This window comes from Leptonotus elevatus, chromosome 14 (assembly GCF_054856555.1).
Source record: "Leptonotus elevatus isolate MCC_2025b chromosome 14, RoL_Lele_1.0, whole genome shotgun sequence".
Classification (NCBI taxonomy): domain Eukaryota; kingdom Metazoa; phylum Chordata; class Actinopteri; order Syngnathiformes; family Syngnathidae; genus Leptonotus; species Leptonotus elevatus.
In genome coordinates, this window is record NC_141252.1 from 10,688,085 (window position 1) to 10,701,002 (window position 12,918).

The 12,918-nt window shown below is 41.8% G+C and overlaps 1 protein-coding gene across 4 annotated transcripts in view; it reads right to left on the reverse strand.

Annotated features, from left to right (window-relative positions):
* The window catches only part of ttll5 (tubulin tyrosine ligase-like family, member 5), a 49,021-nt gene that overhangs the window by 4,542 nt on the left and 31,561 nt on the right, over nt 1-12,918 (reverse strand). For all 4 annotated transcript variants that reach the window (XM_086094226.1, XM_086094224.1, XM_086094223.1 and 1 more), the window contains 3 exons: nt 11,710-11,908; nt 8,129-8,310; nt 3,387-3,469 (listed from right to left, as the gene is read on the reverse strand). In XM_086094226.1, the coding sequence (XP_085950352.1) occupies nt 3,387-3,469; nt 8,129-8,310; nt 11,710-11,908 (464 nt within the window). The remainder of the gene's footprint in view (nt 1-3,386; nt 3,470-8,128; nt 8,311-11,709; nt 11,909-12,918) is intronic.

Genomic DNA, 12,918 nt, shown 5'->3' on the forward strand with positions numbered 1-12,918 from the left:
TTTGTCAATATACTATGGAAAATTGGCTATAATACAATATAGATACAATCAATCACATGTGATACATATACAAAAAGGGGAAAATTCATGATATAGAAAGGTCATATAAAAAACAGTTGTAAAATAAATAAAATTATTAAATAAAATACCTCTTACACACAAATTTATAGTCATTAAAACACATTTTATACACTGTATATTTAAATATAGAGAAAAATTGCAAAAAATTAAAGGTTAAGAAAATACTGTTGCTACAGGCCTTTAAGAGGCGGGGCCTGGAGTGGTGGCAAAGCCAACTAAAGCCATGTGGAGTGTACGTGAGCATCTGTGCGTGAGCTGTGGCCTACAGCAGCTCGCTCAGTGTTGTGTTATGTGTTTTATTGCTCTCTCAGCATTCAGTAAATGGCTGAAAGTACATCAGCGTCTGTTGGTCTCCTTTCCTACATATGAGGGCATCACAATAAGTATACTGCAAATCGATGAAAAACTATCTCTGTGATTAAAAAAAATAGAGCAAGATTTCTTCAATAGACAAGTAAAACAATACACAAACAAATCTATAATATAGCAGGGTCGTAATATGTAAACATCAAGTGTGAAGCTACACAACCATGTAAATCATCCTAGAACAACTTTAAAGACGGGAAAAAAAAAGATTAATAAATCATTTATCCTCATACAGCCATTGAATGTTTTTGTGCTGTAATGATGTCAATTTACATTCCAACAACACCCTGCACCAGCAATGCATGCAAGATAAGGCTCGTTGAACGTCACGTCACGTCAACATGGCTTCCATTCACTGCTTTCAGTCAGTCCTTCAGTAGCTTGCACCTGAATGGGGCGATGGCAGCCGGCAACATGCTTCGTCCGCCTGATTCTGATAAAGAGTCCTCGCCCTGACACGATCCGACACTCACTCATTTCCTCCTCAGACAGAAGGCAATAAATCTTCTCTCAAGTCAGCGGCTGCAGAGGCTTGAGAAGCCGGAGACGCGGGCCAAGAGGAGGCCTGTCCAACACATGCGACTCATATTCCCCACGGGTTTGTACGCTTTGATCGCGGCTCGACAAAAAAAATAAAAAGTAAAAAAAAAAAAAAAAAACGCCCGCCTTTGCTTTCATGTCACAAAAATTGACACACCGGAGAGGCGGGCAAAAGAAGGCGCACAAAAGGAGCGTTGTCTGAGCAATGCGAGGAAGAGATTAGGAGAGTTTACAAGAGAGAGAGATAAAGGGAAAGAGTGATTAATGGCGACTGACAGCTGATCACAGAGAATGCTCTCCATTTGCAGTGGCTGTCACAGTCAATCAGTGCAGCGCAGTCATCTCACTGCAAAGGTAAACTGGGCTCCACAAAGGATGTGGCCCTTCTAATAACACCCTGCCCCCCTACCTCCATGCCTCCCTACCTCCAAAACACCACACTGGGTCTCGGTTTCACTCCGCTTTCATCGTCAATGCATGGGCAAAGAGGACCAGCAGCAGCAAGTTTTTTCTTCTTCATGATGCATTTCTTAACTGGTGTGACTTCCAGTCCGAAAAATACTGTAGATGAATTTGCATCAAATCTCATTTTCGGTTAACAATATTAATTCTGAAAAGGAATTTCATACACCGATGGACGGCTGCTGTCACACAGGGCGCTGCCAGGTCCACTCGGAGCAAATCGGGGTTCAGTGTCTTGCTCAAGGACACTTCGACATGGTCGACAGGGGTCAGGGTAGAACCCACAACCTCACGAATGGGAGACAACCACTCTACCACTGAGCCACGCCCTAATGCCAAGTTCTAGGCCATGGGCCGAGAACAGTTTTAACAATTTTAATGAGCAGTAATTTTTTTGTTTTTCACAAGGGAGATCTTGGACGTTTATATACGTTTTTGGGAGCAAATTAGTTAAAAAATAAAATAAAAATGTGTACATGTGTAGATGCCAGCGTGAAATAATTGACAAGAGGAGGAGTCTGTTATAAAAAGAGCTTACCATTGATGGCACACTGACTTGCTAAGAAGAATTTAGAAGATTGTAAACATTTATTTTAAATGTAATTTTAAATTAAATCGATTGTGTTCAATGGGGAAAAAAAATCGACCCAAATATTTCAGAAATTCACATTTAATACCATGACTCGGCAATATTTTTGCTCACCGTTTGCATACCGTCAGAATGTAATATCGGCACATGCCTAGTGGCAATTTAGAACCATATGACAACACAGTCGATACATTTTTTTATATTCTGCTACATACATATAAACATTATGCAACTAAGATGCAATTTCCAACATTATAAGTCTCCTTTCATCTCAACTGATGTTGTTTTCAAAAAGGAGGGTAACTGTCAAACATGGCAACACAGCGTGCTCCAGTCTGTGAGTCCGGTGATTTTTTTTTTAAATCTATATTGTCGCTCTACCTTGACTTTTCTAGTGTAAAAAAAATAGTGAGTATCACTGCTCAATAAAGTGCTGGTTTAAAGGTCAAGGTTTTTGGCTGTCTTTTTTTTTTTTAAAGTTTATAGTGCAATATCTCCCCCAGACCTCTGTGCCCCTCATAACGGAAAAAACGCATTGTGAAATGCAGAAGCTGCTCCCAACGGATCCAGTTACAGTAATTGATGACTTTATAAGATGTTTGTTAACTTAAGCCAGCCTTCCAATATTTTAAGGAGGACAATGAAGAGAAATGTTCTGGTCCCAAACGCACACGTTTTCATTTCGCGGGGAGGTGCACTGCTAGCGTATTTTTCCGACAGCTCAGTTTGGACGAACGCGGGCTGATCTCTGCTTGGGCTTGACTGTGACACTCAAATGAAGTGATGAATGGCATGATTTGCTAATGCTAACGCTGCGATGGAAAAAGGCCCGTGATCAGACAAACAGATGTGCGGTGCGTCGGCGAAAACTGCTTAATATCACCGGTGCTGCAATACCCTCAACACTTCACCAGGCCGCCGGCTCGTGATGGAAACAGCGGCTCAGGTCCTGAAAAATGACGGGACACACGTGAGCGCAGAAACCCACAAGTGCAGCACATTAGCCGCAATAAACCCAGAGCTGGATTTTTGATTCTCTCGGTGCAAGTGAACAAGCTTCTGGCAAACGGAGAGTAAGTGGAACTGGGGAGAATTGTCCAACAGATGGGAATGTCCTCTCTGTTTCGAGATGCCATCATTGTTCAGCCTCTTTTATTCATCCTTCAACGATGACATCACCTCTGCTAAATTATTCTAATCTATCTAACGGCTTTTACACAGCACCGGGAGAGCAACACGGAGGTAAAAATATCCTGCGGTGCTTATCGTCCTCCGTGTCCTGGCTCTGATCACTCACACCGGCACCACAACTTTCAATGCACGTGCAGAACCGCAGCATAAAACCCACCTGTCTTCGCACAGAAGGCCTCGTAGACCAAATGCTGCCCGCCGGTCACGCTTCCATTGGCCGACATCTGAGCGGACGTCTGCCTACATCGAGGGCAGATAAGAATTTGAATGAGGAGACAAATACTTCAATGTTGCTTTCTTAACATGATTTATGACTAAGTAATGTCTGGTGATTGAGTCAGCAAATCTAAAGTTCTATTTGCACAGTCAGGCATACAAATTCCATTCCTAATGATGTCATATGTGTGGAGTTGCACTGGTTTGATTAGAATAGAATAGAAAACTGCCATTAATATCATGCAATTTTAAGGAAAAATGCTATGTTGGGATCAGGTTTTGGAATTGTCATTTTAGTTAGTTTTTATTTTATTTTGAGGTTTTTTTTTTTGTTGTTAGTTTTAATTAGTTTTCAGGGTGGTTCTGTTGTTTTGTATTAGTTTTAGTTATTTAAAAATGCTTAGTTTTAGTTTAGTTAGTTTCAACATTATTATAATATTTTTTTAAAGCGTATTACTTGTGCGCAATATTTCATAAACCATTTCTTACCAAGCGTTGCATTTCGACTGATGAGCCATTGGTACCAAAAGTCAAGAACGCAAAATTGTAACCTAGGAGCGATGTCATCTGAAGGTGCTTTTCTATTGGTTGCTGCTAGATGATGTCACTTCTGTGTGACACACTTGCAAATGTCCTTAGTCTGGTTAGTATTGAAATAAATATACTTAAAATCAACCCTAAAGGCATATGTACTAAATTAATTACCAAAGACATAAAACGAAGGACATTTTTGCTAGAATTATAGTTTTAGTTAGTTTTGTAAATGTAAAATGTAGTTTCAGTTCATTTTCTTTCTTTCTTTTTTTAAAGCAGCTTTGTTTTTATTTTATTTTATTAAGATTTTTGGGGGGGAATTTTAGTTTTAGTTATTTTGTTAGTTGTCGTTAAATAAAATAACCACGGTTGGGATGTATAGGTCTTTCTTTAAAATTACCTGTTGTTTTTTGGGGGGAATTTTATGTATCAAAAGCACTAGTGGTACTTGGTCACAAGCCCGTATGCGAGTACTAATGAAGTGGCAAACACACACACGGGCATCTGTTTTACAGTGTGAATAGTGAATATGTGGGCTTTTACACGGTACATTTATATCAAAGTGTTTCACCAAGGTTCCTACAGATTGCAGGCATGACACATTACAAGGGCTTTTTTTTTTTCTCCCTCACCAAATCAAATATCAAAAGCAGTGAATCATCGTAAAAGCCGGCGAGGCGTGGAGCAGGAGCAGGCATGTCTGTAACTGTATACATTCAGGCTGTTAAGTATTTTTTGTTTGGGGTGGAGCTGGGGGACAATAAATAAAGCTTAGCTGGTATTAACCTCTCACCCCACAGCAGACGCCTGCCAGAAGAGCATTAAGCAGGTAATGAGGGTACACACTGCCTCCTTGTAAGGGGCTGCACAGTTGTTCTTTCATACCATTACACAACCACAAATAGAATTGGCCCACTTTAAGCGTGGCATACTTTGACAGGAAGAAACTCCTTTCATATGGAGAAGTGGGGGGGTTGACCTCAAGGTTTTCACATCACTTTCTTTGTCAACAATCTCTCATTCTGTCACTTTGAGAGCCGGGCAGTCATAAACGGTGCATGTGGCTTCACCGTGTGTACACCTTGTTGTGCGCACAGGTAACTTTTCTGTCGTAATGTTATTCAGACGAACCAAAAGGGATTGAGTTTAACCATAAACAAGCTTTTGGCAGCTCCAGCGTGTATATAGTATCCTGTGCAAATAACTACCGTCGTGGCTGATTAATAGGGAGTGAAAGCGGCAGCGAGGCTGACATTAATGGCGCTCCTGTAATTGTCACCCTATTAGTAATGCCACACGACAGCCAGCCGTTTCCGTAGCTACAGCTGCGACTCGCCAAAGCCTGCAAACAAAATACCAAACAGGCCCGTTTATTTGGGTTACAAATTGCTGCTTTCAAATCCTTCACTGAAGTCATCCCGCCGTAAGACCTCGCTGCAGCGCCTCTTAGGTTGCCAGCTGCGGTATGTTGATAGGCCAGAGAAACCCGCTACACCCCATGTAATGCCAACTTGTCTGCCGCACACGCGTGTGCCACATGTCGGCTGAGGCAGAAAGTCGGCTACAAAAGTCATCTCGACTCCTTGCCGTTTCTCCGTGATCAGGCTGGACTTGATGGCATTTTGATGGTTAATTGTCACTACATCTGTACTGGCGATGCGGTTTGTGGTTCCCTACCCCAGCACGCAGCCACTGGATATCTACAGCCCGGATAAATGGGCGTATTGCATCAGCAAGGGCATCCGGCGTAAAAAATGAGCCTTACAAATCATGGGAGTTAGAACCATGACTCATTGGGTCGATCCTCGAGATGTTGAAGGAGCAGATGAGTTGCGACATTCTGACGCAATGGAATAATGTTAGATTTGTCTGCAACCAGTAAAGAGGGCAATTAATTCAAGCCTATCTAGTTTCCTGCATAAATGGGCTGTGTTAAATGAGTAAGTAAACAGGAAAAGAGCCAAGTTTGGCGCAGGATCATTTTGAATTCAAACTTTGTAGTAGTAAAAGGAAAGTGAGGGGATTTTTTTCAGCTGCTTGACAGCTTGTGTTCACGTTTGTCAACAAGAATCAGTTCCTTTAGGGATAGACCGATTATCGGCATCAGGCTTTTAACGAATCTGAAAGCCGGTGATTGCTTGCGAACGTAGCAAATTTAGGGTTTTCATCAGGATTTGTAAGATGTTCACAGACAGTTTTTACTTGTCGCAAAGATATTTCGAACACATTCAGACCATTTTTGGGAAAATCTTTTAAAACCTTTTACAAACCATGATGAAAACTAGCTACAGTGAGATACAGGGAACTTCAATTTATGGATTTATTTAAATTTCTACTTTATAAAAAAATAAAATGCTGACACTGGGAAATCCCTACACTTTTTATCTTAAATTTTTTAAATTAATAATTTCTTCTTTTTTTTTTTTTTACTATTTTTACAGTAGAAAACTTTAGGGAACTATTTACTTGCTTCATTTTTAATTTAGCTTAAAACATGCTGATGATCCTGGAAGCTCCCTGCAATTTTTGCTATAATTTTTAAACAAAGCTGTCAATTCTTCATAGGTTTAAAAGTAAAAGAAAAAGTATTTATTCAAATGTTGACGCCAATATTTTCTCTTTTACTGCAAATGAATATCGGCTTGAAATATCTATCGGTCATCAGTCTCCTTAACTGCTAATAATCGGCGTCGACCTTGAAAACCCCCCATAAATCTATCACCATTTTCTATACCTCTCATCCTGTTCCATGTCAAACACATTGTTATAATGGATGGTGCCCATTCTCCATTTATTTTGCCTATCGCCACAAATGACTGCACCTTTGTGAAACAATCCCACAACTGAAACATTCCTCCGATAAACAGATGAAACGGGCCAGTGTCACACCGATCACTGGCACGTTTGTACTGCGCGGTGCCGTGTGCAGTTCAACAGCCGGTGAGAGGAAGGTGGATAACCTTGAACTGTATGAATAAACCAAGCACAGTGATTCTATTGTAAGCCAGACAGGCTTAGGCATACACCGGGATGAATATCAGATAACGCAAGGATAGGGTTGCCCCTAAAATGAGCGATAGAAGGGAAGCAACTTATTATCCCACCGTTCTCTGCAAACAATCATCTCCATTCCCCTGGACAGAGTTGAATTTTCTGTCACTCGTTTCCATTCTCTTTCTTCTTTCATTTCATTGTTTCCATCAGTGCTTTTTGGTCCTGAAGCTTCCGTTTTTCCCACACTCTCCCCTGTCACACTGGTCGACCACAAAAATGCAGGACGGAGGAGAGTGTTGGGGAAGAGGGGAAGAGGGGGGGGGGCTTTGGGGAGGGGAAAGTTGCTCTGGAATTCCACATGCAATGGGTAAACACGGCAACTGCCAGGAAGACACACACACACACATACAGGAGCAAACACGGCACCTAACCGGCTGCACTAACCTTCACTACAAACCCTTGGCTGCACCCGTGCCCGTTTAACTATTAGCTCACCAGCCCTCAGGCAGCCTTGTGCCGCCCGAGCAAGGTGTATGAATGAAATACGTTGGCAAACAGGGAACTTCCGGGTCAGTCTCCACAATATTAACACTCTCCTGTCAGGCTTTCGGCAAGTCTGCCAACATCCAGGCAGAATGTAAACATGAAGAAATATACTGTAACTGTAGAGTGAGCACAGCTGAAACCTCACGAACAGACTTGTTGAGTGTGATCAAGCCCTCGCACCTGCAGAAAGCAATAAAATAATAGTAGTCTCTGATCACAGGGGTTTGTCTTTGTTGTGTAATTTGGCCCGATTCTGCAGTAATAAAGTGAGCGGGAGGGAACTTGTCGTTAAGCACCGTTTCACTCTTTTCCTTTAATTTTCCCTTCTATGCTCTTCCGCTTATCTCCAAACCAAACAGGATTTAAATGGCGCTCCGAGCCCGGGCCCTTCCACTGAACCACGTTGTGTTTACGGTTCAGGCAGAAATCGGGCCCGTGTGGAGGTTGTTTACCAAAGAGGCAGATCCACCCTGCAGCCAAAAGACGTGGAGTTCCAGCACACATGTTGGAACTCTCATTAGAATTAGCCTTGTCCTCTTGAACTCCACGACGCCATACATGCTCACGCCAGAAGCAACATTAAGAATCAGTTGAAAAGGCGGCGCTTACTTGACGAGGCGTGCCGTTGCTGGTCTCCTGATCGGGCCCTCTCGGGCCTCGCTGGGTGGCTTTGGACATAGAACAGGACTATCACGGATCCGGATGTGACTGTGGTGGAGTGATCCTGGAAAGCTGGAAGACTTTGTGGGAACCTTAGCGTGGGGAGCGCTTGTTTCGTCTGAGTGTTGATCCTATGGGACAAGAAGTTTAAATTAGACACTTGCCATCCATTTTGTTTATCAATTATGCTGCACAGGAAGGCAGTATCCCACCTAACTTGTGCTATGGGTGGAAATCGGCAGCCATTTTGTAAAGTGCATTACACATACCTAAGAGACTGGGGTGGAACAGAATCACCAATCGTGTCACATAGACGTGTTTTGACTTTTGCTACACTCAAAATGCAGAGGCCCCAGAATGGAACCCTGTAGAACGCCACACGTTCCAATACCGTACATACGGGAACTCATATTGCATATATTCATCCGACCACTTTTTTTTTGTTCGACGTAGTTAGTATGAAGCGATTACAAAAATAACGAAATCACAATAAAAATAACGAAATCACAACAGCCACTCGTCGACTACTAAACACATCAATTTCCCTGCAGCTTTTCTGTACTGTGCTGTGTGTGGAAATTGGCAGCCATTTTGTAAAGTGCATTACATATGCCAAAGAGACTAGTGGAACAGTATCACCAATCATGTCACAGACGTGTTTTGCATTTTGCTACACTCAAAATGCAGAGGCCCCAGAATTGAACCCTGTGGAACACACCACCCATTCCAATACTGTATACAGGTGCTGTATATAAACATTCATATTGCTTATATTTTAGACCAACCACTTTTTTTTCTTTTTTTTTCTCGACCTAGGTAGTATGAAGCGATTACAAAAATAAAGAAATCACACAACGTACCATCCCAACAGCCACTAGTCGACTACTGTGCACAACAAATTCCCTGCAGCGCAAATAGGCCAAGCAATGTAGCATGATCACCTGCAGCCAACGATGGCCATGAGGGGCGTATCATCACGAATCATTTGAGTCGGTGTGTCTTTTGACCTCTGCCGAACCCTTGAGACCGGCTCACCAAACCCAGGTTAAGAACCACTGATTTAGGGAGGAACCTTGGGGCCATTTTAACAGACTTCTCTCAGTCCATATTAAAAGCTGGAGACCCTGGGCAATAGTTGAAAGCCAAATTCTGATTTACTCACAACTATTTCCAAGAAAGTGTCCTGCCCTGTGAATGGGGTGTCCAACTACTGCAGAGAAAAAACGACACTAGATGTTCAGGGAGTCAACCAAGGGTGGAGTGAATTTTCTTTTAGTAAGCTCATTATAATGAATGATGCTACTGATGTTGCAGTTCAAAATGGCATGCCATATTGAAAGAGAACAAGATTATCTTTTTTTTTTATTGCAATTGGCTGCACTAAAAAGCAAATTCTCCACATTATTCGTTTGCTTAAAAAAGGAGTACTTCAAAGACTTGGGAGGAAGAGAAAAAAAAGTTTTCTGACGTAATATTTTAGGGCTGTACTTCAATCCATCCTTACAGCACTGGTAGACATGTTGCATAAATTCCTTCTTAATCTTCTTTATGTGCTATTTTTTTGCTACAGCTTCATATGGTTATCCAAGATGCTGATGGTCTTCCAGCTTCACAGTACAGTGAAATGTTCAAAGGGCCGCAACTGGGATTGAGATAATCTGAAGTAATTTGTGTGCTGATAAATGAGAATCGGAGTTTCCAGGTTGCATGGCCTATGGCAGCATTTCATCTTGAGCAAGGCCAGGAAGGGCACCTTTGTTTGGTTGCCAGGTGGCCTCAGGCCAAGCCCACGGAGGAGCCGCACAGTCTGCACCCAATAAGCGAAACGTTGAGTAGAGAGTCGGAACAGCCCCCTTGAGTAGTACTCCCTCCCGGAAACTCTACAAATATGGACACTCACTCTTCCAATGGGAGAGCCAGGAAGGTGTGCTTAGGTAGCCAAAAGCCAAATTTTAAAAAAACACACTGAAAAAATAATTGAATGAAGTCATGTAGTTGATGGGATTGTCTTGCAGAATATTATTGGACAGCCCCCCAAAAAAAAGAAAAAGGAATAGATTTAACAGGCAGTGAATAAGTTGTCAGGACAGACTGTCAGGAAGACGCAGGTGGGCGGAATGAGCAGGAAACAACAATTAAAGATTTGAGGGAGGGTTATCAAATAATGGTGATGAAACTTTCGTAACCAGATTCTCTCCGGCTCTTCATTCATAGAGCCATTGTAATGATTTCGTGGGATATTCCTCAGGCCATTTAGTTTGGAGAATGATGAGGCATTCCTTAAAAAAATAAAAAATAAAAAAGTCATCCACTGGAGAGATCACATTAAAGTGCCCTTCATGGAACTGCTGGAGAAAGCCAAGACAAACGTCACCAAAATTGCATGAATTAAGACTCAGCTATGAAGATGAAAAAACAATGAGGTGGGAGAAACGGCATTACTGAGGACAGCTTGGAAAAAAGTGCTTGCTTCCAGTCATTCCACACTGTAAGCTGTCCCATGGCACCCTCCTGTCTCCACTTCTCTCCATCCTTGTGTTGACTCCACAAAATCCACTGGAAAATGAATAAATACGCTCCTTCTTGGGATCATCTTTCAGAGCCACTGTGCAGAAACATGGCGGTGAGGACGTATTTTTTCCCCCCCAATAAGTAAAATGTCTCATCTTTAGAAAGTGTCCGTTACGTCAAAGTCAGGCAAGCAGATGTATGAAAATGACTTTAATGTTTTTATGGTGACATTCTATGTATAAACGCTTATAAATAACATCTCAAGCACTCCAGGAGTAGCATTCCTTGATTACTTCAAATACAAGCCTGGCTACGTAACACAGCCAAACAATGTAGTTTTGAGTGAGGAGTCATGCTTGGCTCTCCAGGAATGAGCTTCTATGAGGCGGGATGTTCCCACTGTAAGACCAAGTGGTTTGGAGGGAGATTCTCTGAATAGCTTTGGAAATGCTAACATGAAAGCTTCCACTTCATGTGGGCGCTTTTTGGACAGCACGGTGCTTAGGTAAGGTAATGTTTTTTTTCAGTTTTTTGTTTTTTTTTAAACATGAGGCAGTCATAACTCAGCAGTTCACAGACAAGTCAGTGGGATTTCATTTGTGCTGAGCTTTTTCTTTTTGGTGAATTGAGTCCTAATATGACCAAATTTAGATTTCAGCATTAAAAGGAGCATCAATAACTGATAGTTAAAATCCCACTATCCCAACCTGGGAATAAAAAGTGTCTAAAATATTGCACACAAAAGCCCTGTGTTCAAGAGCACCCAATCTAGTGGCCTGCTGAAGCTTCCTATGTTCCCTTTTCACTCGTGTATGATATAGAGTGTGCACAGTAGTGGAGGACCCCGAGTCACTTTTTTACTGTGAAACCTATCCCCAGCTATACCCTGAAAACTTATGGTGGACAGTCTTTTTCAACCAAATGGTCTCTAAGCCATTTACAGAATTTTTCAGAGAAATGTGATGGTGGTGCACCAATTACACAGTTTTTTCACTATTCACAACAGCCAATGCATTTACCTGGTGTACATAATGGTTCTGGTCCAAGAATCGCCGCGGGTGACTTCTTCGGGGTTGCAGTTGCTGGGCAGCTAACTGATGCTGAGGGTTCCCTCTCACAGGATTAAAGCTCCGCTCAGGATTCGCCACCATTGCGGAACTGAAGTCGCTGTGACTCTGTATGACCCCGGAAGCCTCTCCATCATTCATCTGCCCGTGACTTAAGAGAGCAAAAGATGTAAGATATTTAAGATTGAGAAGAATTAGTAGAGAACCAAGACATTTTCAGTGACTTTGTGTTTAAAAGAATGCTGTATGAAAATAGTAGGGCCTAACTAACCTTTACTTGCTCGCATTATAAATTGAACTTGTATTTAAAAAAGGCATTAACTAATTTACTCCCAAAAGTGTATTTAGACGTTTTTATGCTAGAGCATACAGAAGGCGCTGATGTAGCCTCTGACCTGAAGAGGTTTCTTAAAGCAATGGTAGTCATTACAAAAAACGGCCAGCAGGCTGCAGCAGAGTATAAGAGATCAACCAGGGACATGTTGCAACAAGCTCTTTTTCCCAGTGTTTTCACTAGCTTAGCTATATTCTGAATGCTAATTGCTGCAAAATGGAAAAATATACAAATATACCTTTTTTTTTTCCCTGACGAAAGAAGAGACTCTAATCTTTCTTTTGGTAGGTTCCATGTTTTTATAGCAATAGAACATCAAACTACTATCAAATCCAATAAACCAGCCGGGAGCGAAGGGGGTTGCTTCAGTAAAAATGGCTGGAAGTGAATGAGTTAAGAGGATTCTCTTGCCCTGTGCTAAACTTTTATTATATATCTAGAGACTCATCTCGCAGCGTCTAACATGCGGTCAGAGACATTGGACTTAAGTGTGCAAATCAGAGGCAAAGTTGAGGGCAAAATTTGTGGCAGCCGTAGAGCAAACCCAAACCTTTGCTTCAGTACTCCCAGAACTTCACGTTCCATTCACATCACAAAGCCACAACGTGGAAAGAAAACCATTTGACGAGTGCCACGAGTTTGTAACTGGATTATCTGTTATTAGACCTAAGCTGTTCTTTTCTCTCTTTTTTTTTTTAACCACTGTTGGAGAATGGAGACCGGCCTCATCCTCAGACATACTTATATTGAATCAATTGCTCCCTTATGACCCAAAGATTCCAGGAGCAATGGAACTAATTTAAGGAAATTTCTGCATTTCATTTTAC